Source organism: Giraffa tippelskirchi, chromosome 4, assembly GCF_054371585.1.
Source record: "Giraffa tippelskirchi isolate mGirTip1 chromosome 4, T2T-mGirTip1v1.2.pri, whole genome shotgun sequence".
NCBI classification, from domain to species: domain Eukaryota; kingdom Metazoa; phylum Chordata; class Mammalia; order Artiodactyla; family Giraffidae; genus Giraffa; species Giraffa tippelskirchi.
Genome location: NC_137278.1, coordinates 205,205,975 through 205,232,524, shown reverse-complemented (window position 1 = coordinate 205,232,524; position 26,550 = coordinate 205,205,975). Strand labels below are relative to the sequence as shown.

At 54.9% G+C, this 26,550-nt stretch overlaps 1 protein-coding gene across 12 annotated transcripts in view; it reads right to left on the bottom strand.

The window, feature by feature from the left end:
- ZC3H7B (zinc finger CCCH-type containing 7B) overlaps positions 1-26,550 on the bottom strand; it is a 56,251-nt gene that overhangs the window by 14,723 nt on the left and 14,978 nt on the right. For 5 of the 12 annotated variants that reach the window (XR_014081567.1, XR_014081568.1, XM_081587651.1 and 2 more), the window contains 12 exons: positions 19,252-19,310; positions 15,154-15,187; positions 14,819-15,016; positions 13,780-13,938; positions 10,528-10,608; positions 9,364-9,420; positions 6,442-6,484; positions 5,633-5,826; positions 5,037-5,358; positions 4,159-4,217; positions 3,278-3,377; positions 1,663-1,824 (listed from right to left, as the gene is read on the bottom strand). Coding sequence is in view for 10 of the 12 variants with exons in the window: in XM_081587651.1 (XP_081443777.1) it covers positions 1,663-1,824; positions 3,278-3,377; positions 4,159-4,217; positions 5,037-5,358; positions 5,633-5,826; positions 6,442-6,484; positions 9,364-9,420; positions 10,528-10,608; positions 13,780-13,938; positions 14,819-15,016; positions 15,154-15,187; positions 19,252-19,304 (1,462 nt within the window). In the remaining 2 variants the exon portion in view is untranslated. Of the gene's footprint in view, positions 1-1,662; positions 1,825-3,277; positions 3,378-4,158; positions 4,248-5,036; positions 5,359-5,551; positions 5,827-6,441; positions 6,485-9,363; positions 9,421-10,527; positions 10,609-13,779; positions 13,939-14,818; positions 15,017-15,153; positions 15,188-19,251; positions 19,311-19,403; positions 19,641-26,550 lie in introns of those variants that run through there. The other 7 variants (XM_081587644.1, XM_081587645.1, XM_081587646.1 and 4 more) reach the window with 4 other exon arrangements.

Genomic DNA, 26,550 nt, shown 5'->3' with positions numbered 1-26,550 from the left:
AACCTGGGTCTCTTGTGTTGCAGACAGATTCTTTACTGTCTGAACCGCTAGGGAAAGCCAGACATATATAAGCCTCTAAATAAACGTGGGAGATTTTATTAGTAGTAGTAGTAGTCACTAGGAAAATACCACTGGTGACGGAAAGCCTTGGGGTCTGGCAGACGTGGGCTGGGGATTCCCTGTTATTCCTGAGCCTCAGCTGTCCGTGAAACAAGGACACAGTTGTTGTAGGAATTAAGTGAAATAATACATAAAAATAATAAGTAATGATAGTAAATAAAATAATAATAAACTCCTGGGGTCCAGGGAGCAGGGAAGGCAGCAGGTTTATAACCTGGAGACCGGCCATTTCCTGACAGTGGGAACTGCTTTTCTTTCTTCTGCCGCCTCCCTCACACTCTAAGTTGCCCCTGGCCCCCGGCCAGGCTTGCCGGCACACAAGGATGAGCAGGCCGGTGGCCAAGTGACCCCACAGACAGTGGGCTCTGCACTGTGACCAACTCTGCATCCGTCGGGAAGCCCTGGGCGGGGGGGCTTCCCAAGATCTGGGCACTGTTTGAAGGAGGAGCAGAGGACGACCAGGTTCCCAGGGCACAACGTGCAAAAGAGTCAGGGTTCAGTGTATGTGGCGACTGCTCAGGGCCGATGGGGGACTTGTAGGCCTCATGGATTCGGGACTTCATCCACAGTGGCTGGGGCATGACCGGAGGAGACCTTCGGGCTCAGAAATGACAAGTCTTTAAGATCCAGCTGGGGAACTTCCCCGGTGGTCCAGTGGTTAAGAACCCACCTTCCAGTGCAGGAGGTGCAGGTTCGATCCCTGGTCAGGGAACTTTAGATCCCACATGTGGCAGAGCAACTGAACCCATGCGCTACAGCTCTAGAGAAAAGCCCACATACTGCAATGGAAGATCCCGCAACCAAGACCAGACACAGCCAAAAATCAGTAAGTAAATAATAAAAAAAAAAAAAAAAGCTAGCTCTTAAAAGATCCAGCTGGGAAGACAATGAGCTGATCTAGAAAGCCTGGGTGGGCTACTGCCACGGGCTGGGTTGGGGGACAAAGGCGGAGCCTGGGGCGGGCTCCCAAAGCCTCAGTTTCCTCACTCAGAGTTGTCGTGAGGATGTGTGATGGTGGGAACGAAAGGGTGACACTCTAAAGCACTGAACACTATCAAGACTGTTCAGGTCTTGCACCCAGATGCTCAGTTGGGAAGAAGAAGAAAGCAAATAAGGTACCTGCCGAATATACACAACATATCAACCCAATGACATGAGCCAGAAGGGAGGAAGATGACCACATATGAATTTTTAAAAGCTAGTGTCTGTCAAGCCATTACTATGGTCCAGTCTCCAGTGCTTTACATGGATTCTCTCCACATCCTTCCCATAGCCCTTTGGGGCCCAGCAGCGTATCAGAACTGTCTGACCCTCCCACCTAGGAGCTGCTGGTGAGGCCCCAGCTCGAGTGTGATAGCCGGAGGCTCTCGTCTGGCTGCAGAGATGGTCAGGGCCGGAGTTGCTTGTTCTCATGTGGATTCCATCCTCCCAGACCACCCCTGTCTGTCTGCCTGTCTGCCTGCGGGGAGGCGCAGAGCCGCGGCCGGCTGCGGGCAGCTGGGCCCTCGGCCGTGCTGCCCGCCCCTGCGGCAGCCCACCTACCTTTGCACAGGTAGTAGGAGCCCACGAAGCTGGTCTTGGTGGGCCGGGGCCGGATCCGCTTCCACGTCTGGTCCTCGGCGCTCCGGAGCCGGCCGAGCAGCGTGTCCCTCTTGCACTTGTGCTCAAGGCCCTCGCGGTAGGTGTAGTCGCCCGCCCTGGGGCCTGTGGGGGCAGGGAGGACCAGGACTGTGGTTCTGGAAGCAGAACTGAAGGGGATGGGGGACTGGCCGCCCCCCCCTGCCGCCTAGGAGCCCACCTCCTTCCTCTGGGCCTCCCACCAGTTCCTTGCCTGTGCTCCCTGGCGGGGCTGGCCGGAGATCCCCTCCAAGGAGCCCCTTCTCAGCACTCACCCCCTTTCCACCACCGCCCTGACTCTCCAGTCAGTGACATGGTCACTGACCACGTCAGTGTCTCCTTGGAACAAATGATGAAGACAGAGCCGGGCAGACAGCGGGTTCCGCCTCCTTTTCCTGCCCCAGGGAGGTGCGGCCAGCCTTCCTTAGCATCCCTTCCCTGCTCCTTTTCCTTTTTACCCTGGTCCTCCCAAATCTTCTGACCAAGGGACTCCTCTCCGCCAACAACGGAGTGGGGTGAGTCTCCCCAAAGACACTAGGAGGACCAAGGTCCCTTGTGGGGACCCTCGTGACGTGGCTGTCCAGCACCTGGCGGGCAACAACTCTGCTTCCCTAGCAGGGGGCTGCGGATCGGGGAGCAGGTGCGCTCCGTAAAAGGAAAAAACCTCCTCACGGGCACAGACACCCAGCTAGATGGCGTTCTGCCCCCGGGCCCCACAGGGCCATGGGTTTCGCAGAACGACTCTGGCAGGCGTGACATGCATGTGACTGGGAGGGGGTAGACAACAGCAATAGATGACCTCTGAAGTCCTGTCAACTCCAGCCCCTCCGAGATGGAGAATTCCAGGCTGGGAAGATTTGTAACCCTGAGATACCCAGAGATTATTATTCTGAAACATCAGGACTGTGTAATTCTGGCAGATGCAATGACGTGAGTCTAGAAATCTGAAATTCTAGGTGTGTTGAAAATTGTTTACCAACGCACCTATCTGGAATTGCTCCTACAGGCTTCTTTGGGTTTGGGGGCAGGGAGCCCAGAAAATAACCTTTCCCAGGCTCCTCTGTCCCCTGGAGTCTAGGCAAGGTTTGAATTCATCCAGTGAGAGGTGGGTGGAGAGGTGACTGTGGACGGAGATGCAGCCTGCACTTTCTCTGCGGATACGTTTGCGGCAGCTAGACCCTGCCTTCCACAGCCAGGAACCAGCCTCTGGGCTGCGGGGCAGCCGTGATACTGGCCGGCAGCCCCCTGAGCTCTGTGTGAGCAGTGTACCCCACTTCTGGGCCTCAGCTTGTGGAGAAGTAGGCTACTGGCCCGATGGTGTCTCCTGGCTTCTGCTCCTCCAGCCTTTCTGGCAGTTTTGAAAGTCCCTGCCCCCCCCCCCCCCCGACATCCCCGGCTGCTCTAAATAGCCAGCAGGGCTTCTGTCTTCCCAGACTTATCTCTGACAGGTGCACTGGGCTTCTGTCATTCTGGGATTCTACGCTCCTGAGATCCCTGGGATCTCTGGGCAGAGGGGTGGAGCACAGAGGTGTGGCCTTACCTGTTTTGGGGTAGCAGAGCTGACAGGCCTGCTTAAACTCATGGGTGGCAGCCAAGGGGTTCTTGATGAGCAAGGCGGTGTTGGGCATGGAAGGCTCTGGCTGTAACAAGAGAAGGTTGGCCATTTTAGGTGCTGGACGGTGGCCGGAGCCACCAGGGCCAGCCTGGGCACCAGAAGTGTGACACTCCCCCCTAATCCCACCCAAGAGCCGAACTGCAGCCCAGGACCCTCCTTCTTCCCCCAGCCTCCCAGACAGGAAGATCCTTGTAACATGATCCAAGAATCTAACAGGGTTACTTCAGCCTAGTTGAGGTGCCTGGTGATAGTGACCTTGGCTGAGAACCTTTCCTTGAGTCAAAGTCCAAAGTAAAAGGAGTGAAACAGGAGTAGCCCTAAGCACAGCCTGCCCCCCCCCAACCCATTCTCTCTCCCAAGCCCCGATGGCCTCATTAGATGGGAAGAAGGCAAAACTCAGAGAGGTTTGGTGGCTTCCCCAGGGCCACACAGCTAGTGTCTTGGCTGAGGCCAGAATCCAGGTTACTCGAGTGCTGGACAGGTGCTCTCCTCAACTCAAACCTGGCTGAGTCCTGAGATCAGGGATGTTATTGACCCTGGAGAGATCACTCAACCCTCTGAGGCTTGACGTTCTCTCTGGTCAGACAAGCAAGGGCCAAGTCCTATGCTCACTCCCAGCATGCCACCAGGCCAGGAAGGGCCCGGAAGGGCCAGGAAGAGACCATCTCTGGCCTGCCTGCTCTTGACTGATGTTGTACCTTATCCCACGCTGAGGGCTCACCCGCACTCTGGAGCCCACAGCGCTTTGCCTCCACCCCCCAGAGAGCACGAGGTACTTGGGCACCCATCCTCGCCGAGTCACTCACCGAGGGGGCAGGTTTCTGAGTACCACTCGGGGGACGATGGTCCTGTGAGTTGGCGTCCTCTGGGTGAGAAGACACAGGGGTCACCTGCCCTGAAGGGTGTAAGGGGCCCTCTGTATTTCTCTTCTGTACCTCCAACTTGGAGAAGCCATCCAGGCCACACATGCTCTCCTATGTGGGCCATTGCCCGGGGATAAAGAAGCCTCCCAGCTCGGGCACGTCCTCCCTGTTCTTACACGTTCTATGCCCTGATGGCCCCCGGGGAGAAAGCCCGAGCTCCTCAGCTTGGTTCACGGTCCTCCAAGACCAGCCTCAGGCCTTCAAGGTCCCCCAACCTGCCCACCCTGTGGGCGACTCCTCTGCTCATACACCAGGCCCTCCAACACCAGGCCTGTGTAGCATCGCTCCCTCGGCTGGAAGGTGATCCTGCTAGCTGTCACCTCCTCCAGGAAGTCTCCATGAAGCCCATCTGGGCTCCCCGGGAATCTCCATCAACAGCGAGCACTCTAGGCTAGCTCTGCTGGAAAACCGGTCCCACAGAGGCCCAGGCAGGTCTGTTTCCTTGCAGGGTCCCAGGTCACAGTGGTGCTGGAGGAGCTCATGGCCTTGCATCCTGCCCCCAGCCACAGGATCGTCCTCCCACCAGTCTGGCGACCCCAGGGTCCCAGGAGGCTGGGCAGAGAACACCAGACTATATCCCAGCCCTGCTCTTGATCTTAAACAAGTCCCTGAAGTCTCGGGCCCATGCTGTGGTGAGCATCACAGGAGACGCAAAGCCAGGGGCCCCAGACAAGGAAACAGTTGTCATCCCAGCTGCACTCTCCAGAGACTAGAGACAGACGGCACTTTGCCAACTTTCAGGGGGTGGTGGAAGGCCTCACCCAGGAAGGAGCTGGGCTTGTCTAGGGAACCACGGGATGACCCGAAGCTGTCAAGGGCGTCCAATCGGGTCTCTGAATACGGCAGCAGGTCCAGGGAGTCCAGCCCTGAGCCCGGGGGCTCCAGGGCATCCAGCACAGAGGCTGCCAGCTTCTTGGAGGGGTCCACGACGAGGCCGAAGGAGGCAGGGGGCAGTGGGCTGGACACGGGGATGGAGCCCCCCACCACGGGGGGCAGCAGCGGGGTCCCGCCGGGGAACACGGGGATCAGCTGGGGCAGCTCGCTGGGCACACCACCGCCAGGCAGGCCACCCTGTACCAGGGACTGCGAGGTGGGAACAGAGGGAGGGGTTGGAGAACACGAGCGAGGATGTGAGTGCCCAGGCCTGTTCTTCAGGGTGGATGGAGCCAGGGACCTTCAGTCCCTCCTGGACATGTTCCATCCAGCGCAAGCCACCTTCCCTGAGGCCTCAGTCTCCCCACTGCCACACGGATGCAGGGCCTTCCCTCCACCTCACCTGGGATGTGAGGATGTGATGGGGTCCCAGCGGGGAGGTGGGTGAGGGGTTCCGGGAACAGGAGGGGACAGCCCCGCTCACCAGCGAGTCCAGGAGGGTATCCAGCTCCGGACCGAAGACGTCCCCGTCGGAGAAGTCGTCCAGGCTCTCGGTGCCGGGGAGGGCCCTGCTGCTGCTGTCCAGGGGGGCCAGCAGGTCCAGAACGTGAGGGAAGAGGGGCATCGTGGGGGTGGAGGGGAGGGGGGCCGGGGAGCCTCGCAGGTCCACGTAGCAGTCTGTGGATGGGGGTGGGCTCAGTAGCTGCAGGGGGTCCCATCTAGTGGGAATGGGGGAGCTGGCCCAGGGCCCGGGGCTTCTCAGCCACCGCCTGCCCTCCTCCCCTGCCTCCCCGGAGCCTGGAGCCCTGCCTGCCCTGTGGCCTGACCCCACGGGGAGGCTTAGCCGGAGTGAAGGCAGGCCCCGCCGGCCGGTGGAGGGACCTTCAGTCCTGCAGCGTCTCCCAGACGGGCCAGGTCAGTGCCCACATCTAAGGTACACAATGCCCCCTCTCAAGGACACTTTGTAACTGTGACCCCTCCTGGAAGCCAGTGAGGAAGAGAAAGGAAGAGGAGGACTTCGAGAGAGGTGGACCCCCAGCTGGGTCCCACTGAGATGACCCCGTACCTCCTAGGCTGGAGACTCGCCCTGCAGGGGAGTCTGTTTTCCTGCACCCACTCTTTTCTTTCACGCTTCAGGCAGTCCCCAGGGCAGGGAGCCCCCAGGAGCCCTGTCTGCAGGGCCATGGATCTGCAGGGGCTCAACCCATCTGACCTCCCGGGGTCATGGGGGAGAGGGGCTGAGTTCTCCCCAGGGCACATCTCCACCCTGTTCTCTGGCGTCAGGGACACTACCTGTTTCGATGTCATCTATGGACCCCAATCCATTGGAAGTTCCCTGTAGAGAAGGCGGACGGGGTGGGTCAGACAGACACGGGTTGGGAGGGCCCCCTCCCTGAGTGACCACCGCTGGTGTTACCACCAGGGCGGCTGGGCAGGAGCCTCGTGTCTGCCTCTCACCATTGTCCTCAGGGGGAGGGGACACAACCTTTGCTCCGGTTCCTTGCCCGTCACAGCGGGGAACATGCCAGGCACGGACAGGTCACAGCTCAAAGCCAGAATCACAGTCTCCTGACTGACCAGTGACCCCACGCCCAGTTATAGCCCCAGGCCCAACCGGCCCAGGTGGGACTCCTCTGCCACCTGCGGACCTCCCGCTGGAGGAAAAGCTGGGGCCAAGCCTGCCCTGTGGGCCTGGCCAAGTCTCCCACCCTCTCTGGGCCCCCTTCCTCATCTGTGAAATGAGGACAGCACAGTCACTCTCCTCCCTGGGCTGTTAAGAGGATGAGATCACTTGACATTTGTACAGAGCTTAGAACAGTGCCCGACACACAGGAAGTGCTGTATGCGTCTGTCGAATGTGAAACATCAACTTTTAAATCCAGGCCACCAGGAGGTTGGCCTGGGGAAGCTGGAGTTCTCGTCCACCGGCCTCCACGCCTGGCCCAAGTGGACTGGCCTGGCTCGTGTCTAGCGCTGGGCCGAGGCCTGCCTTTCCCCACCTGCCTCCAGGCCCTCAAGCGAGCGGCTCCCTCCTCTTCACCTGCCTGCATGCATCCGGCAGCCTGGCTGCTCTGAGAAGTCCAAGGTGAGCAGGAGGCCAAGGCTGCCTCAGGCTCTGTCTGGTCCTGGATCTCACAGCCTTCCTTGGGTCTGGCTCCCCATGCTGCCAAGAGTGCCCAGGGGCCTCACTGTCTCCAGACCACGGGGAGTGCCCTGTGCGCACAGCTCGTGCCATCTCTGCTCCCAGGCACGCAGGGAATGACTGCCTGGCTGGCACCTCCACACCGGGGAATCTGGTAGGGAGCCCAGTGGCCAGGCTCACATGCAGCCTCCAGAAGGTCAACGTCAAGGGATCCGGCTGGGAATCTCTCCCTGTCCTCCCATCCCACGTGTGTCTGCAGGCCAATACGCGTAGGGGGTGGTATGTGGGTGTGGGAGTGTGTGGTGGATGTGGGGGGGGGGTGTGCACATGTGCAAATGTGTGCACACACGTGGCACCATGCTAGCACAGTGAGGCAGGGTCTGACCCTCTCCACCGTGGAGTCCTCTCTGCCTGGGCTTCTTGAAGACTCCCATCCCTGTGACCAACATGTAGTGGGGGATCCATAAGGTTGCAGGGATGGGTGACTGGCTTGGCAGGGGCTGGGGTACCCACTGCCATGCATGGCACCATCTGTGGCTCCCTCTGGCTGCAGACTCAGTGGACACTGAGGTTTGGCCCTTGTGGAGCTGGGCATGCCACCCATATTTGCTGTGACTCTTTGGCCATGATCATTCAGTCATTCAACAAATGTCTTCTCAGCACCTGCTGTGCCTGCCCAGTGAGCAGACATACCTCCTCATGGGCCCCGAGGACCTGCAGGGGCTCCCCAGCCCTGCTCTAGAAAGACCTGCAAGGCCCAGCCCTGCTTCGGGCACTGCACTCCCTTATGCCACCCACACACCCACCCGGGGACCCGGGCACCAGTGTCATCTCCATTTTACAGAGGGAACCTAAGGCCAGAACATGACGTCATTTCCTCTAGGTCATGCCACCAGTGACAGCAGGAGACCCTCCAGTCTCTAGAACTATGAGTAATAAATTTCTTATTTGTAAGTCACCCAGTACATGGCTTTTTTTGGCCACATCACGTGGCATGTAGGATCTTAGTTCCCTGACCAGGGATGGAACCTGGGGCCCCAGGAATAAGAGTGCCAAGTCCTAGCCAGCAGACCACCAGGAAATCCCCAGCATTCTGTTACAGCAGCCTGAACAGACTAAGACATTCCCTTAATTCAATTTTTTTTGAGGACCTGGTATGTGCCAGGCCTAGCAATTGTGGTTACAAACCATCCTGAGTGCTACACAGGCAGGTCCACATGTGCCTCCCTTGCAGCCTGGCAAGGCCCCCAAGGGCAAGGACACGCTGTCTCAGCTCTGGCCCAGCGGCAGTCCAGGGCCAAGAAGGGGTTCCCTGGGAGTCTGTGGAGTGAATGAGTGAATGAGCTGTCCTACTGTGTGACGCTGGCCAAGTCCCCTCGCCACTTTTGTGCTCAGTTTCCCCCTTAAGTACAACAAGGAAGTGGGACACCAGTCACAGTCAGCTCTTACAGACCGTCCCCCTCCCCAAGTCCTCCTGAGCAGTTCCTGTGTGGTGGGTAATGGGGGGTCTGATGTGTGCAGGGCCCTACCATGCCCCCTAGACAAGGCCCGGTGGTCTGATCTCAACCACCTTTCTTTCTCTGTCCTACTCCCACCCTTCCTGCTGCCATTGGTTTGTTTCTCAGGGGTCACGAGTTAGGGTACCCCAAATGGACCCCCTGCAGTGACCTAACCCTAATGTAACCCTGACTGTACCGTGCAGGGACCACTCCCAGCACCGCAGCCACACTCCATCCCCCGCACTCTGCCCCTGTGGTCCCAGGAGGCCCCTCCTGGGAGGGGGAGGTGCTCTGGGTCCCAGGGCTGCCCTCAAGAGCCTGGTTCAGGCCCAAGCTGTCATCACCCCTCTTCTCAAGGCAGGGGACTGGCTGCAGCAGTGAGAATGGGGACAGATTGAGCCCAGCCCTTCAGTGTGATGCCTCTGGCTCTGCTGCTTGAGGTCGTTTATATCCGAGAACAAACCCAAAGCTCTCATGATGGATGAACCAAGATAGGCTGGTCCTGGGAAGGGGTGGGGTGAGGGGCGGTGGTATAGGTTTTGGGGATCGGCTTGGGGTCCTGCCCCATCCTACCTGATCTGCCACACCAGCTGCAGTGCCATTACTGAGCAGAGAAAAGGTTTCCAATTCCTGCCAGAGATTAGAGAGAGAGGGGAAGAGATGGCGATTCTGCAGAGTTGCTCAGGGTCCCACCAGCCGGGGCGGCAAAGGAGCCCCAACCAGGCCGGTGGGGTCTGCAGTGGCCCCCCCAAGCTCCCTGCCCCAAGGCTTGCAGGGAGTCACCCGCCCTGATGAGTCCCATTTGGGTGTTTTCTTCCTGCAACCACGACCAGGGCAGAGGACTTCTAGGTACATACTTCCTGTGTGTGCCCGGCACAGTCTCAAATGCTCTCTCCCTGTGATCCTCCCATGAGCCCTCTATTGTTGTTGTTATTGTTTACTTGCTAAGTTGTGTCCGACTCTTTGTGACCCCATGGACTGCAGCACACCAGGCTTCCCTGTCCTTCACTGTCTCCTGGAGTTTGCGCAAACTTGTGTCCACTGAGTCAGTGATGCCATCCAACCATCTCATCCTCTGTCGCCCTCTTCTCCTCCTGCCCCCAATCTTTCCCAGCATCAGGGTCTTTCCCAAGGAATCAGTGCTTCACATCAGGTGGCCAAAGTACTAGAGTCAGCTTCAGCATCACTGAGCCCTCTGAGAGGGGACACGATTATCCCCACATCCCAGAGGAGGAAAAGACGGGGGAGAGAGAGGAACTAACTTGCTCCAGGTCACAGCAGAGACTCTAGAGCCATACCCCCTCCTTCATGGGGCTTCCTGGCCCAAAGTGGGAGCCAAATGAATACACGTGGATGTGAATGAGCCAAACAGATACCGACAATTCAAACATGCACCACATGGGGGTTATTTGAGAACAGGAGGCTGAAGGACGCCAGTGTCAACTGAGGCCATCTCTGGGGTGTTAAGGTCGGCCAGGGCAGGGGACTGAGCGGACTTTAACAGCTGGTGTCTAAGGTGAGCTGGGAGCTTTGGCTGTTCTTTCCTCTTCCAAGAGGCTCTGAAAGTCGTTCCAGGGCTTCCAGCCAACAGACAGGGAAGATCACCCGCTGTCACCTCCTCTGTCCTGGCCTGGCCCCAGCCCCCCTCACATATGTCTCTCAAAGGCGCCTGGCCCCCCTCTACACGTCTCCTCACCCCTAGCCCCACCCAAGCCCCAGTGCCCAGGGCCCACCTACCTGAGGCCTCTTATATGCCTTCCGAACTCGAAGCCCAAGCTTCTGAGCCAGCTCCTGACCAAGCTGAGTTACACTTTCATCCTGAGAAGGCAAGACACAGGGTAAGGGTGGGTTAGTTTGCTCTGAATTGCGAAGCTGTGCTCCAAACGCTTGTGCAGCCCAGCAAGGGCGGACGGGGCCCCCATTACCCCAGGTTACGGATAAGGAAGCGAGATCCTGGGAGGGGACGCTAGCTGCCCAGGTCACACGGCTGGTGGGGGGGGCTGGGGCCAGGAGCCCACGCTTCTACTGTTCCTTTACTGTAGGGGGTAGAAAGGAATACGTTTTGGGTTTCACTTCAATATTATCTTTTTGTTTCCACAGTTCATCAAGTAACAGTCACTGCAGAAGGCAGAAATATCAGAGAGGGAGCAAGGACTCCCCTGGACCCTCACCCTAGACTCCCACCACCCCCAGAGGGAGCTTAGCCAACAAGGGTGCTGTGTCCCCCTACGGATCTCAGCTAGGGACTCACATGCATGTGGATGACAAAGGATGTTTAGGTTTGCTTTGTGGGGATTTTCTCTTTCTTTTTGTATATAAGTGAGATTATATTATACCTATTGCTTGTTCTACAACGGGCTTCTTTTATCAAACAATGTCTTGGAACTCTCTGCAAGTGAGGACGAACAGATGGAGCACAGGCACCAAGGAATGAGGCTGGGCGAAGTCTAGAAGGTGCCAGGCCCACGGTTGTGCTCAGTAACAGCACCAAGCACTCCTTTCTCTCTCCAAGTCTGTACCACTGTCTGTGTGCCAGGCACAAGCTGGAAGCCAGGGCCACCGCAGTCATAGGGCAGGCGGGGCCCAGGCCTCCCAGAGGCTCCAGTCCAGTGGGGAGACCAGTCAGTAAACAGAGAAACGGTGATTGCAGTCCTGGCTTCAGACGGGCAGTGGGGACGCTGTGTGTTCATCCACCTCCCCACCTCACTGACAACTCCTAGAGCCCAGGGTCTGGGTCACCTCTGGTCCTGATGCCCAGCACAGAGCAGGGTCCGGTCAGTGTTTGCCCAGGAAAATGAGGGAATTCTCTGACTCAAAGGCAGAAGTCCTTGTGTGGGTATGTCCCTCCAGGGAGTTACCAGCCCTCACAGGTCTGGCTCCCTGGCCTGTACAGCGAGGTGAGAGCCACCCTCACCTCCTGTAAGAGGGCAGGCCCAGGACCCAGATGTGGACCTACTACAGATGCTGAAGAACTCGGTGGAGGTAGGGGACTATGTCATAAGAGAGCTTCTCAATGGTAGAGTAAACTGAATTGAGGAAGCAAGTATAATAAACAGAAAGTATAACAACAGTGAATATTCTGAACTCTTACTGTGTCCAGCCACTGTGCCCACTGCCCTGTATGACTTTCTGATTCTGTCCTCAGCACGGCCCTATGGTGCATGGTATACCATCACCCCTGCTTCATGTCATCGCCCCCACTTCACAGGGGTGGAAACCAAGACCCAGAGGGGTTAAGCCCTGTGTCCAAGGACACAGAGCTTGTAGATAGCAGACCCAAGATTAGAACCCAAACCCAGACCAGTTTTCTGGCACTGACGTTCCTGATCACCCTGCTTACAGCCTTGTCTTTGCTCTGCCTGCTCAAATCTTTCTTGCTTCTTCCAGCCCCACTCAAGCCCTGCCTCCTCCTGGGAGCCCTCCAGGATCTTGACCACTCCTGAGAGCTCTCTCAGTCCTTCCCGGGCAGCATTTACCCTTCTCCAAGTCCTTTCACACCCACGATTCCAGAGACAAAGTGCGAAGGGCACTTCATAGACATGGAGCTGATCTGCATAGAGGGGAGGAGCGGCTTGGTCCAGGGTCATGCCAGGCTCCATGCAGCCAGGCCTAGACCTCAGGGCTGTCTCCATGGGTCTCCCTCCAGACTGTGGGTCCCTGAAAGGCACAGATCTGGACACTCCGTGGGCAATTCATAAACATTTGTTAAGTCAATGAATAAATGGGGAGGGGACATGTGCCCAGCTGTGCGTGAGCTGGGGCAAGCAAGACCTTTGACTGGATTTTCCCATTGACCTTTCCCACCTAATGACACCCTGGACGTCAGAATCCCACACACACGGCACCCCATTAGGTGCTCACTGCAACCCTGGACTCTCGGAGAGGGGTGGAGATTAACAGTCAGATTGCTCAGGCTTCCCTGGTGGCTCAGTGCCAATGCAGGAGACACGGGTTCAATCCCTGATCCAGGAAGACCCCACATGCCCTGGGGCAGCTAAGCCCGTGAGCCACAACTACTGAGCCTGTGTTCTACAGCCCGTGCTCCCAACTTGAGTAGCCCCCATTCGCCACAACTGGAGAAAGCCTACGCAGCAACGAAGACCCAGCACAGCCAAAAACAAAAGTGAAAGTCATTCAGTCATGTCCGACTCTTTGCGACCCCATGGACTCTACAGTCCTTGGAATTCTCCTGGCCAGAATACTGGAGTGGGTAGCTATTCCCTTTTCCAGAGGATCTTCTTAACCCAGGGATTGAACCCAGGTCTCCGGCATTGCAGGCGGATTCTTTAGCAGCTGAGCCACCAGGGAAGCCCCCCCAAATTATATATATATATATACACACACACACACACAAAAGCAATCAGACTACTGGGTTCAAGTCTTGACCCTCCCACCCCTCACTGGGACCTTCAGTAAGTTCCCTCCTCTCCATACCTCTGTCTCCTCATCTTTAAAATGGGGATAATGAGACCCTGATGCTGGAAAAGATTGAAGGCAGGAGCAGAAGGGGACGACAGAGGATGAGATGGTTGGATGGCATCACTGACTCAATGGACATGAGTTTGAGCAAGCTTCGCGAGTTGGTGATGGACAGGGAGGCCTGGCGTGCTGCACATGGGTTTGCAAAGAGTCTGACACGACTGAGCGACTGAACTGAACTGAAATAGCTTGTTTGTGGCGTATCAAACACTCATTGTACATCTGCTTTAATTATTAAAGACAAGGGCACATGGAAAAAAAAATAAAATAAAAAAATAAAAATAAAAATAAAATGGGGATAATGATAGTGTCTATCTCATAGGACTCTCTCAAGGGTTAAGTAAGTTAATATAGAACCTGAATATTAAGTAAGTTAACACACAAGTATACGTTTAGCAGTGCCTGGTGTTAATATCAGCATCTCAGTGGAGGAAAGCAAGGCGGAGAGGGGAGAGGCGCTTGGCCCCAGAGGACGGGGAGCCTGGCCTCCGCAAGCGAGGCGGCACTCACGTGGGGCAGGGCCAGGGAGCAGCGGCTGCTGCACGCGTAGGCCTCCTTGTGGCGCCCCAGCTCGGTCAGGGCTCGTGCCTTGCGGAACAGCGCCCGGATGTTCTCGCTGTCCAAGCCCAGCGCCTTCTCGCTGTCCTCCAGCGCCTTCTCGTACAGGCCCTGCCAGAGAGGAGCAGGGGGCTGCCCGTCAGCCTGTTACCTTCCCTCCCCCAGCCTCCTGCCTCCACCGGGACAGAGGACCAACCTCCTCCCTTCCTCGCAGATGGGGCAGGGGCGAGGGCTCCAGGAAACAGCTCTGGTGTTCAGACTCAGTCAAGGGCATTTGTGTGTCCAGCCAAGGAGCACTGGCAGGACATGGAGGGGAAGGGCCTTCGAATTCTACAGTCATGAGCCTGGCCACTCAGAAGATCATGGACTGTGAGTAACACAGGCATCTCCAGGGGAGGTGACATCAGGAAGGAGGCTCAGCACACAGAACACAACGTGACTGGGCATCTGGTAGACCCATTCATCCAAACCGCACTCCCCTAACCCTAACCCTCGACAGAGCCCACTGCAGAGCCCCATAGGGTCTGGGGAATGACTGAGGCCCTGAGCGAGGACAGGGAAGAGGAGAATCCTGGAGCTGCAAGAATGAGGAAAAGGCAGAACCTGAAGTCTGGAGAAAGGAGGAAGGTGGTGGAGGATGAGGAGGGGGTTTGCAGAAAGAGACAGTGATAAGAGCGGCGGCCCTCAGCCCTGATGGCCCACAGACTCCCGCCAAGGTGCAGGCCATCCCGAGAATCTAACTTAACTCATCTGGGGCAGGGCTTGGGCTCCATATCATGACAACACTTTTTATTATGTATTAGTCCTTTTTTTTTTTTTTTTTTTAGTATGTATTAGTCCTTTAAAAGCTCTCCAGGTGAGTCCGTTGTGCGCTGGGGTTGAGAGCCCTGGAAGCAGAGGGCGGGGGCGAGGGGCATGGGGGCGGAGGGGCCATGGGGGCAGAGGGGCCATGGGGGCGTCTGGGCAGGACCGGGGGGTGGAGGGAACTCACCATGGTGAAGTAGCAGGCGGCCCGGTTGACGTGCAGCTTACACAGCAGTTCCCGGGGCAGGGCCACCTGGTCGGAGGCGGCGTAGTCCGCCACGTTCAGCCCCTCCATGTACTGCACCAGCGCCTGCTTGTAGTCCTTCTCCCGGAACAGGTCATTGCCCTCAGCAAACAGGTTCTGCACCAGCTTGAGCAGAAAGGCCTGCCGGGGCAGGGCATGGGGGGTGGGGGCTCAGGGGGTCTTCTCCACCCAGCTCTGGCCCTGCCATCCAAGCCCCGTGTCCCCCACCAGGGACACCCTGCCCTTCGCCTTCCCCCAGCCCAGCCCCTGACGCTCACCTCATATTCTTCTTGCTTTAAGGGTAGGGTCGACCTACGGGAAAAGAAGGACACAAGGTCTGGGTGGGCCCAGGGCCCTCAGCCTCCCAGAGGCCCAGGAGCCACAGCCACAGGTTAGAGGCCGTGCCTGGGAGCTGGTTCCCCAGCTCAGACCTCAGACATCGCCTTGTGGACTGGGATGAGGGGACAGCAGTTTTGGTTTTTTCCCCCTAAATCAACACCATGCTGGCCCTCTCTTTCCTACAAAAGGATGGTGGAAGGTCCTGCTTTTGCCCCAGGGCCCAGCAGCCAGGCTTTCCCAGGTGCTGCTGTTGTTGACATGCTAAGTCATGTCCGACTCTTTGGTGACCCCATGGACTGTAGCACACCAGGCTCCTCTGTCCTCCACTATCTCCCAGCATTCGCTCAAATTCATGTCCACTGAGTCGATGAAGCTATCTAACCATCTCATCCTCTGCCACCCCCTTCTCCTGTTGCCTTCAATCTTTCTCAGCATAAGGGTCTTTTCAAATGAGTTGGCTCTTTGCATCAGGTGGCCAAAGTATTGGAGCTTCAGCTTCAGCATCCGTCCTTCCAATGGATATTCAGAGTTGATTTCCTTTAGGATCGACTGGTTTGATCTCCTTGCTGTCCAAGGGTCTCACAAGAGTCTTCTTCAGTACCACAATTCGAAAGCATCAATTCTTCAGCACTCAGCCTTCTTTATGGTCCAATTCTCACATCCATACATGACTACTGGAAAAACCATAACTTTGACTGTACAGACCTTTCCAGGTGCACATTTCTGAGAAGGAGCTCTGGTTGGCTGTCCTCTGCCTAAGAAACAGTCCCTGGGAACAACCATGTCCCCCTAAACCAAACTTGCAACTTCAGATTCGCAGGCAGCACCCTAAGTCCACCTCGGGGGCCATTTGTTTGGGAGTCTCTGCACTTTTTCTTGGAGGAGGCAACGGCACCCCACTCCAGTGCTCTTGCCTGGAAAATCCCATGGACGGAGGAGCCTGGTAGGCTGCAGTCCATGGAGTCGCTAAGAGTCGGACACGACTGAGCGACTTCACTTTCACTTTTCCCTTTCATGCACTGGAGAAGGCACTGTCACCCCACTGCAGTGTTCTTGCCTGGAGAATCCCAGGGACGGTGGAGCCTGGTGGGCTGCCGTCTATGGGGTCGCACAGAGTCGGACACGACTGAAGCGACTTAGCAGCAGCAGCAGCAGCAGCACTTTTTCTGTCCCTGCCCACAAGACACAAAAAACCCCAGCCAATGCCCGGCACGCAGAACCTAACCCTTCCTGCCAGACTCAGCAAAGTAGATGGGGCCTTAGGCACACTCTCCTGTCTATGAGCTGCCAAAACAATGCCAGCTCAGAACAGCTGAGCCCAGGAGAAAGTGTGAAAGAAAGGAGGGGAGGGGAAGGGCCTTCTGGGAGAAAGGAGAAAGAAAGCGTGAGCCCAAGGCACATTTGGGAGGCTACATGGCAGCACTGGAAGCGAAGCTGAGGCTTGTCTTCTAGTCTCTCAAGTCACAGAGGGGCAAGCAGACATTCAGAGAGGGGCAGTGACAGGTCCAAGGTCACACAGCAGGTCCAAGCCAGGGCCAGAGAGCAGGGCTGGGGCTCCTTCTATTGCCTGGAGCCACTGCAAATACCTGGGCAAAAAAGAACAGCTTAGGGACTTCCCTGGTGGCTCAGACAGTAAAGAATCTGCCTGCCAATGCAGGAGATGTGGGTTTGATCCCTGGCTTGGGTAGATTCCTTGGAGAAGGGGAATTCTTGTAGTTTAATTCTCACTCTAGTATTCTTGCCTGGAGAATTCCATGGACAGAGAAGCCTGGCAGTCTACAGTCCATGGGGTCGCAAAGAGTTGGACACAACTGAGGGACTAACACAGGGACTTCCTTGGTGGTCCAGTGGTTAAGACTCTGTGCTTCCAATGCAGGGTGCAAGGGTTCAATTCCTGGTTGGGCAAGTAAGATCTCACATGTGGTGGAGCAGTCAAAAAAAAAAAAAAAGGCAGCCTAAGCTGGTGAGTGACAAGTGGTGAGTGGAGACCCCAGAGGTCCCCTGTGGGCAGGGGGAGGTGTCCCCACTGTGACAGTGGGGCCGGCCACACACCCTCTCACTCACCACCCACCATCAGAAACCAGGGCCTGTCCCTCCTCGCTCAGCCCTGGCCGCCCGCCGCTCTCCTCCTAACTCATCTTCCACCTCCAGCCTCAGCTTCATCTTCAATAGGTCACATTCTGTCCTTAAGGTCACCTTATCCTGGTGTTTAAGGCTGACACAAGCCCATCACCCACCTGTCCGGATCACTTCATGACTCCTACGGTGCTCGGTGCCCAGCTAAGCACACAAAGTCGGCACGTGAGGAAACAGCCATTTTTAAAGGAGCAGGCCTGACTGTATATCCTGTAGTCCCTCAGGAGACCAATGTGTGGGTTCCTCGGAGGGGGTCCCACTGCTCTACCTTCTCAGAGCTCCCCTTTGGGAAGGGGAAGGAAGACACAGAGCTGACATTCACCCCCAAGCGCAACGATACGAAGAGGGAAGGGGCATTCTCTCTGTTTTGCAGACACAGAGACCACAGGAAGCCGGGGCACCAGGATGGGGGTAGAAATCTGGGGCTTGGAGGTCCAGTTACACAGAAATCAGTGACTTGAAGATAGAATTCTTACGACAGACAGGATTCCCAAGGCCTGCCTTGTTCTCTAGAATGGCCTCTGAGCAAAACTTGGGCATTTGACCAAGATCAACGCTCTCCCCCAGATGGAAGACAAGCCCCCTGTGAAGAAGGGTGAGGCCATAGCTCTGAGCTGGCAGAAGCCAGGGAAAGTGGCCGTTTTGTAAGCTGAGGACGGAGAGCGTCTTGTGAGAATATAAACACACCGCAGATCATGTGTGCGTGTCTGTGTGTGGAAAAGAATCCAGGGTGTGCTGAAAAGAAAGGTCGCATATTGCAAGTCTGTGTGAGCACAAAATCGGGGAGTATATGAGGGTTTGTGGGGCTTTTCCGGTGGCTCAGCGGTAAAGAATCTCCCTGCAGTGCAGGAGACACAGGAGACGTGGGTTTGATCCCTGGGTCAGGAAGACCCTCTGGAAGAGGAAATGGCAACCCATTCCAGTTTCTTGCCTGGAAAATTCCATGGACAGAGGAACCCGGCAGGCTAACAGTCCATGGGGTCACAAGAGTCAGACACAACTGATTTACTAAACAACAAGAACAATGAGGGTTTGTATGTGCAAACTCCAGTTTTGTAGGGAGTCATACTTAAGATAAAAAACACAAAATGAGAAACAAAGAATTGCTAGATAGTTTTTCAGGGCTTTGGAAAGAACTCTTGTAAATGAGGGGCTGGGAGCTTATGCTTCATCAGAGTCACAAGAAACATGCTTCTGAGGGTCCATTTCAGAGAGACAAAAGAATTAACAAAAATATTTTGTGTATAAAGAAAAAGATGAAAAAACCAACATGGCGTATGGGTACCAGGGAAAAATAATGGAAAGAAATGTGGGTTTTGGAATCCACAAGACCCAGGTTAGAATTCCGTCGCTTAGTAGCTGTGTGACTGTAAACCAGTTTCTTAACCTCTCTGAGCCTCGCCTTTCTCATCTGCAAAATGGAGATAAAACCACCTGCTAAACTGAGCCATTGTGCAGATGAGAGAGACGACTGATGTGAAGGGGCCAGCATGAAATGGAAAGACGTGCTCAACAAGCAAAGACTACTGACTTATTATGGGATGCGCACAGACAAGCAAGAGAATTAACAGGGAGCGTAGGAGCATGTGTGGAGGGGAGGGTAAAACGATATGCTGGACACGACCACAGGGTAGCCAGGGTTGGGTCAGGAAGCACAGGTGCATGTGGAGATCATGGCTCAAGGTTAGGGGTACCCCCGGCCCCTGCCCCACCAGCCCCTTCCCAACCTGTCCCACCTCCTCACTCCCCAACACACAGGGCAGCCTGAATAGCAAAAGCTCAGTAAGCAAGAAAAGGGAGCCCTGGAGAAGATGTCCTCTGGGATGTCCCAGAGGACCATGCCCTGGCACCCCACCCCACCCCACCCCACCCCCTGTCCCCCGCCCCAAACACACACTCACTGAATGAACTGCAGCCCCTTCTCGATGTCCGCCTTCCGTCTCTGCCTCTCCATCAGTCTCTGCGGAGAGAACGCCGTCCATCAGGAAGTCAGAGGGGCCGGTCGCCGTCCACCCCCACCTCCCTACCGTGTGCTCCCTCACTCCCTGCTCACCCCATCTCACAGCGTGTCGGGGTGTCCCTGAGGGCGGTGACCTGTCTCGGGGTCCACACAGACCTCCAGCACATGGCTCTCCCTCCACACCCATCCCTGCACTGGACCCTGAGTTTGGACAGCACCTTCGGTGGGCAGGGGGGCTCATGAAGGCCACCCGCCTTTCCTCACACATGCCTGGGGCTGCCAAACTGCACAGGACACCCTCAAGTTCAAGGGAAAAGTCTTGCTTTACCAGCAAGCACAGTTTAGAGAGAAGAAACACAGAAAATGCCAGCATGGCCGTGACTATAGCTACAATGTAGCACCACACGTGGGCCAGGCACTCTGTATCAGCTCTCACTGAATCTGCCAGGAGGTAGGTATCTTTTTGTTTTTTTGCAGTATCATGTGGCATATGGGATCTTAATTCCCTGACCAGGGATTGAACTCATGCCCCCTGCATTGGAAGTACGGAGTCTTAACCACCGGACCACTAGGGACGTCCCAAGGTGGGTGTCACTTTGTCCCCATTTTACCAGGAAACTGAATCTCAGGGAGCCCCCATCATAAGCTGGCTGGCCTCCATCATACCAGGCTGCGATGGCCTGGCACCTGCACCATCTTGGCGAGGTGGCACGAATTCTCCACGTTATGGATAAGGGGAGACAGAGGCTCAGGGAGGCTGAGGGGTGGCCCAAGGCTGCACAGCAAGTGAATGGCATTGAACTCATCATGCAGGGATCTGCTCCAGAGATGAAGAGAGTGAAAACGGAAGGGGGGGGTGCTTCAGGAGAAGGGAAGCGCAGGCAGAGCAGCTAGGGGTCTGGTACCTCCAGGGTGAGGCTCCCCCGGGAGCTGGAAGCTCCTGGCCAGATCCAAACAGCCCGCTGGGCTCCTCCTCCATGCCACCATGGAGCTCAGCTGATCCCGCCCAGTGACAGCCCCAAGGGGGTCGGGCCTACCCCAGGGGAGAAACAGAGTCTGGGGCACTGACTGCCCCGCTGGCCAGCACTTTCTATCCCAGCCATTCCCAGGCCCTTCCCAGGCTCTGCCTATCAAACCATTATTGTGAGAGGATTCAGGCAAGGCTGGGGGATGGGACAGCCGGGACTGCAGGACCCCTACGGCCTCATATCTCAGCCCCGCACAACATCTTCAGAGGGCTGATATGCAGACACAGGGAGAGGATCCTCACTGCCTCACTGGCAGAGATCTGAAAAAGTATAAAAACCACCTAACTACTTTGGAGAGGCAGCAAGTGTACCAAATTGATACTTTCTAAAAATTCTCTGCTCCTTGTTCTTTATTCCCCACCCCGGGTTCGACCACCTTGTCCTCACATAAGGTAAGCGGCCAGGGGGTCACTATCCCCATTTTCCAGATGAGAAAAGTGAGACACAAAGAAATGAAGTCTCTTTCCCAAGATCACTTAACCAGTGAGCGGGCAAACCGGGCTGGAACCCAGCTCGTCAGAGGCCACAGCCCTCCCCACACTCCGAGCTGTGAGATGCTATGTGGCCCAGGTCTGGCAGGGTAGCCCTGAGGTTCCAAGGAGACGGATGAGAGTGTTAAGAGCGAGGGGCTCAGGCCACGGGAACTTCGCTCTTCCTACCGGTCCTTCCCAGGAGGGCTGGAGCCACGCCGCATCTTTCAGCTCCCAGAGCAGCGCTGCTCACATCCGTTCCCTACCCCAGGCAAGACCAGGGCCATCAGCAAGCACTCTCTATGCGTCTGCTGGCCCTGCCAGGGCCTTGGGCCAGCACTCTGGACTCAGACCTGGGTGTGAGGGCCAGCATTTGCACACCACGTGACTCTGGATCTTGGTCATGTGCCTGACGGACGGGGAAAGTGGGGCTGATGGTGCTCCCGACCCGCTGGCTGTCATGGGTTCAGAAGATGACACGTGCAGAAGGCCTGGCTCGGAGCGACAGTCCAACAACCGTGCGAGTATGTGTCATTCACTCCCTCTTCCCAAAGACGCTGCAAGTGTTTCCTGGGATAGACCCAACCGCTGAGACCCTGTTCTCCTGCAGGAGGCGGGCAGCAGTGGCCCCAGGCTGCCCGCGCCTCCCCGAGTGGGCCTCTTGGTCTGTCTCCTGGCCCTCGGTATCCCTGTCTGTGACACAAGCACTCATCATCCTTACACCCACGCCCCACATCAGGGCTCCAGCCAGACGGCCTGGGGGGTTTCCCACCTCCAGGCTTTTGCCTTTGCTGTTCCTTCCACCTGTGCGGCCATGCTCCTCCATCCATCCTTGTTAACGAAACTCCATCCATCTTTTGAAGCCTGGTTTCTCCATGGAGCTGCTCCTAACCTCTCCAACAGCACCATCACACACTCGGTTACCCCATTTCCTGGGATCCCGGGGTCAAAGCCAACCCTTGCCCTGGAAGAGAGGCTCTTTGGGTGGAAAGACAACAGCGCAGCCCAGCGCTGGCTAGGGAGCTGGGGGTGGGGGGTGGGAGGGAAGAAGGACCACCAGCAGCCCAGGGCGTGGCCAAAGTGACTACCCCCAAAGCTGCCATGCCCATGGACACCACACTCATGGTCTCTCCATCCATCCCTCCCCTCCACCTGTGGTGTTGCCTGCCCCCACTTCTTCAATGCTATCACAGGGGTCTTTCAAACCACAAATCAGACCCCATCCTCCCCAGCTGAGAGCCTCTCTTGACCTTTGCTGGTCAATTTCCCCATACCAGCACACACCTCGTGGGAACACATGCCCTGTTGCTCCCCCACTCCGACCCCCCTGGGCCCCATTCAGCCCATGGTCTTCTCAGAAAACCTCGGGGGTCCCAGACATGTCTCTGAGTCAGTTCTCTAGGCCCTGAGGTCTGAACAGACTTAACAGAAACAAATGCTGCCTGTAACCATCCTGTGGTAATTCCTGACAAATCTGAACCTCATGCCAGGGAATAAACATTCTCTTTATTCTCTGCCCCAGGCAGTATGAAGGCTCTGCAGCCGGTGGGCATGAATGTGTTTCTCTGACCACCAAAATCCCAAAGCAGCAGCGCAGCCATGCACGTGGACTATGCAGAGGGGTTCTGATCCCCTCTGAGCGGCAGTTTCCTGCTGTGTAAATAGGAGATCACAACTAGTACCCACCGACAGGATTAATACATAGAAGGCACTCATTTCAGGGCCTGGTACACAGCAGACAATAAATGACGGCTGCTAGATCAGAATTCCTATGCTGAATATTGAAGTCAACACATATATAATGGACATATATGCAGATGAGAAGAGGAGCTCTAGAAGAGCCCACGAGCCACCTGTGATCAGCTGGAGAAATGCCGCCCTGTAGGCCTGTTGAGGATTCAGCAATGAACAAAGGTGACAAAGTCTCCCCTCGTTTATAGAGCACATGTTCTGGGGGAGAAGGGACACCACATTTAGATTTAGGGGACTTGGTGGTCCAGTGGCTAAGACTTCCAATGCAGGGGCCTAGTTCAATCCCTGGTCAGGGAACTAGATCCCACATGCCACAGTGAAGACTGAAGATCCTGCGTGCCGTACGCAGTGAAAGACTCGGTGCACCCAAATAAATTAATAAATAAATATTTTTAAAAATCAAAGGAACAAATAGATTTAAATTGTAATAATGAAGGAGAAAATAAGGAGATAGAGTGACAGGGTGCTGTAATTATACAGGGGACTCAGGAACAAAGACCTCAATGACCAGAGGGTACAAGTCATTGTGAATGTTTGGGGAAAAGTGTTGAGGCAAAAGGAACAGTGAGTGCAAAGGTCCTGAGGTAGAAACTGGTTGGCATATTTGAGGAGGAACAGGAAGGCCAGTGTGGATGGACTTGGATGTGTACTGGGGAGCATGGTGAATAGGAAGGCTCTGCCCTACGTGAAAACGTGTTGTCATTAAACAAATGAGATTTATTTCAATTTCACTACGACCCCATCAGGCAGGCAAATAGTGCTTCCAAGAGGGTAGGTCATGTTCATGACCATGTAGGGATGGTGGGGCCTGGGTCAAAAGGCCTGGAGAGATGGGCCTCAGACAGCCTCCTTCACAAATGCCAGGTGAGCAAAGACATGCATCCCCCCACCCCCCAGCCCCAGGAGGCACCAAATGCCCCACGTGCCTCTCATTTCCTCGGTTTCCCTCCCCTGGGAAGGACATTTTTACAGGTGGTTGTTATGAATTAAATGTTTGTGTCCCGGGCCAAATGTATGTTGAAGCCCTAAGTGTGACTGTACTTGGAGACACAGCCTCTGAGGAAGGAACTCAGGTTTCATGTAGTCATGAGCAGAAGGTTCTGATCCAGTATTTTGTTCGGGCAGACTGTCTAGACGAATATAGATTTTGGTACTGAGAAGTGGGGTGCTGCTATAACAAACACTAAACATATGGAAGCGGCTTTGGAGCCGGATGATGAGCAGAGACTGAAAAGGTTTTGAGGTACATGCTACAAAAACCCCTAGACTGCCATGAAAGGACTGCTGGTAAAAATGTGTGTGCGCTCAGTCACTCAGTCGTGTCCGACTCTTTACAACCCCGTGGACCGTAGCCCACCAGGCTCCTCTGTCCATGGGATTCTCCATGCAAGAATACTGGAGTGGGTTCCCATGCCCTCTTCCAGGGGATCTTCCCGACCCAGGGATCAAACCATAGTCTCCTGCCTCTCCATTGGTAAAAACATGGACACTAAAGGCAATTCTGGTAAGATCTCAGATGAAAATGAAGGATAGGTTACCTGAAACTGATGGAAAGGTGATCCTTGTTAAAAAGTGACAAAAGTACTTGGCTGAACTGTGTTCTAGTGTTTGGTGGAAGGTAGACTTTGCAAGCGATGAAACTGGTTGTTTAGCAGAGGAGTATAGAAGCAGTGGCATGGGTCTAAGCCAAGTCTAAGCCAAGTATAGAAGTGTTGGCATGGGGTCCTCCTTACTGCTTATGCTAAAATTCAAAGAGAGATGAATTGAAGAAGGGATTGTTTAACAAAAGGAACCAGAACTATCCACATCTATAGCCATAACGTATCCATATTGCAAAAAAAAATGAGGAGTGTTCTGAAAAGCATACCAGAACAACTGTTTGGTGTGTGGCTGAACAACTGTTTGGTAAGGAGATTAGTACAGATCAAATCAGCCATCAGCAGAAATCAGAAACAGAGATGGGATTATAGCAGCAGAAATAATGCCAGTCTGAACTGAAGGGGACAGAGAAAACTGAATGACAGAATGAAGGAAGGCTGTCGTTAAAAAGAATGAAATAATTCCATTTGCAGCAACATGGATGGACGTAGAGATTGTCATACTGAGTGGAGTAAGTCAGACAGAGAAGGAGAAACATTGTATGACATCCCTTATAATATGCGGAATCTAAAAAGAAATGATACAAATGAACTTATAAAACAGAAAGAGACTCACAGAAAATGAACTTATGGTTGCCAGAGGGGAAGGCATCGTTAGGGACTTCGGGGAGGTCATGTACATAACGCTATATTTAAAATGGATCACCAACAAGGACCTACTGTATAGCACGTGGAACTCTGCTCGATGTTATGTGCCAGCCTGGATGGGAGGGGGGTTTGGAGGGAGAATGGATACATGTGTGTATGGTTGAGTGCCTTCACTGTTCACCTGAAACTACCACAACATTGTTAATAGGCTATACCCCAATACATGGAGAAGGCGATGGCACCCCACTCCAGTACTCTTGCCTGGAAGATCCTATGGGTGGAGGAGCCTGGTGGGCTGCAGTCCATGGGGTCGCTAAGAGTCGGACACGACTGAGCGACTTCACTTTCACTTTTCACTTTCATGCATTGGAGAAGGAAATGGCAACCCACTCCAGTGTTCTTGCCTGGAGAATCCCAAGGACGGGGGAGCCTGGTGGGCTGCCGTCTATGGGGTCGCACAGAGTCAGACATGACTGAAGCGACTTAGCAGCAGCAGCAGCAGCAGCAGCAGCATACCCCAATACAAAATAAAAAGCTTAAAGTTTGGGGGAAAAAAAGAGATCACTTTTCTTCTTGAGCTTAAAAGAAAAAAAAAAGTGAAGAGAAGGCTGTAGGACTTCCGAAATTCTACAGGACAGGACAACAGAGCTATCTGGCTACAAACATGCTCTATCCTTTTAGAAAAAGGAAATATAACCCTAAGGTGATTCAGGGATCATCAGGGCCGCCTGCTCTGTTTCAAAGGGCGGGGCCACTGCTTCCTTTTCTACAAGCACAGAGTCTTGTGGGGCAAAGTGCTGGCAGAGCTGTGGGGCTGATGCTGCACTCCAGGGGCCCAGGAAGGAGGAACATCAAACCAAAGAAGATGCTTCTCAAGCCTTAAAATCAAATGGAATTTGCCCCACTGGGCTTTGTACATACTCGGAACCTGTGACCTCTTTCTTCTTTCCCATGAATCCCTTTGAGAAGGAGAATGTGTGTCCCATGCCCGTCCCACCACTGCGCTTTGAAAGCTTGTAACTTGTCTGGTTTCACAGGTTCACAGCTGGAGAGGAATTCTGCTTCAGGATGAATCATCCCTCTCGTCTCAACCATATCTGATTCAGATGAGACTTTGGACTTGAGAGTTGATGCAGGAACGAGTTGATAATTTGGGGGTTATTGTGATGGAATGAATCCATTTTGCATGTGATGAGACCATGAATTTTGCGGGGGTGGGAAGAGTAGAATCTATAGATTGAATGTTTGTGTCCCCTGCAAACCGCATGTTGGAAGCCCTAACCATCAAAGTGACTGTTAGGAAATAGGGCCTCTAAGGAGGTGATTAAGGTTAAATGAGGGTAGGGTCCTGATCTGATAGGATTGATTTCTTTATTGGAAGAGATACCAGAGAGTTCACCCTCCCTCTCCCTATAGGCGTGCATCACCAAGAAAAGGCCAGATGAGGCCAGTGAGAAGGCAGCCAGCTGTCTGCAAGGAGGAGAGCTCTCCGTAGAAACCAAATCTGCCAGCACCTTGATCTGGGTCATCTATGTTCCAAAACTGTGAGAAAATAAATGTCTGCTGTTTAAGCCACCCAGTCTCTAATATTTCATTATAGCAGCCAGAGCAGACCAAGACAGTGGTTAAAAGATCACTGGTTCTCAGCTAAAGAGGGAGGTGAGTTCCTCCAGGGTGAGGGTCAGGCACAACTCGGAGAGGGCACTCGGTGGAAGAGCAAGGAGCACGTAAGCCAAATAAATCT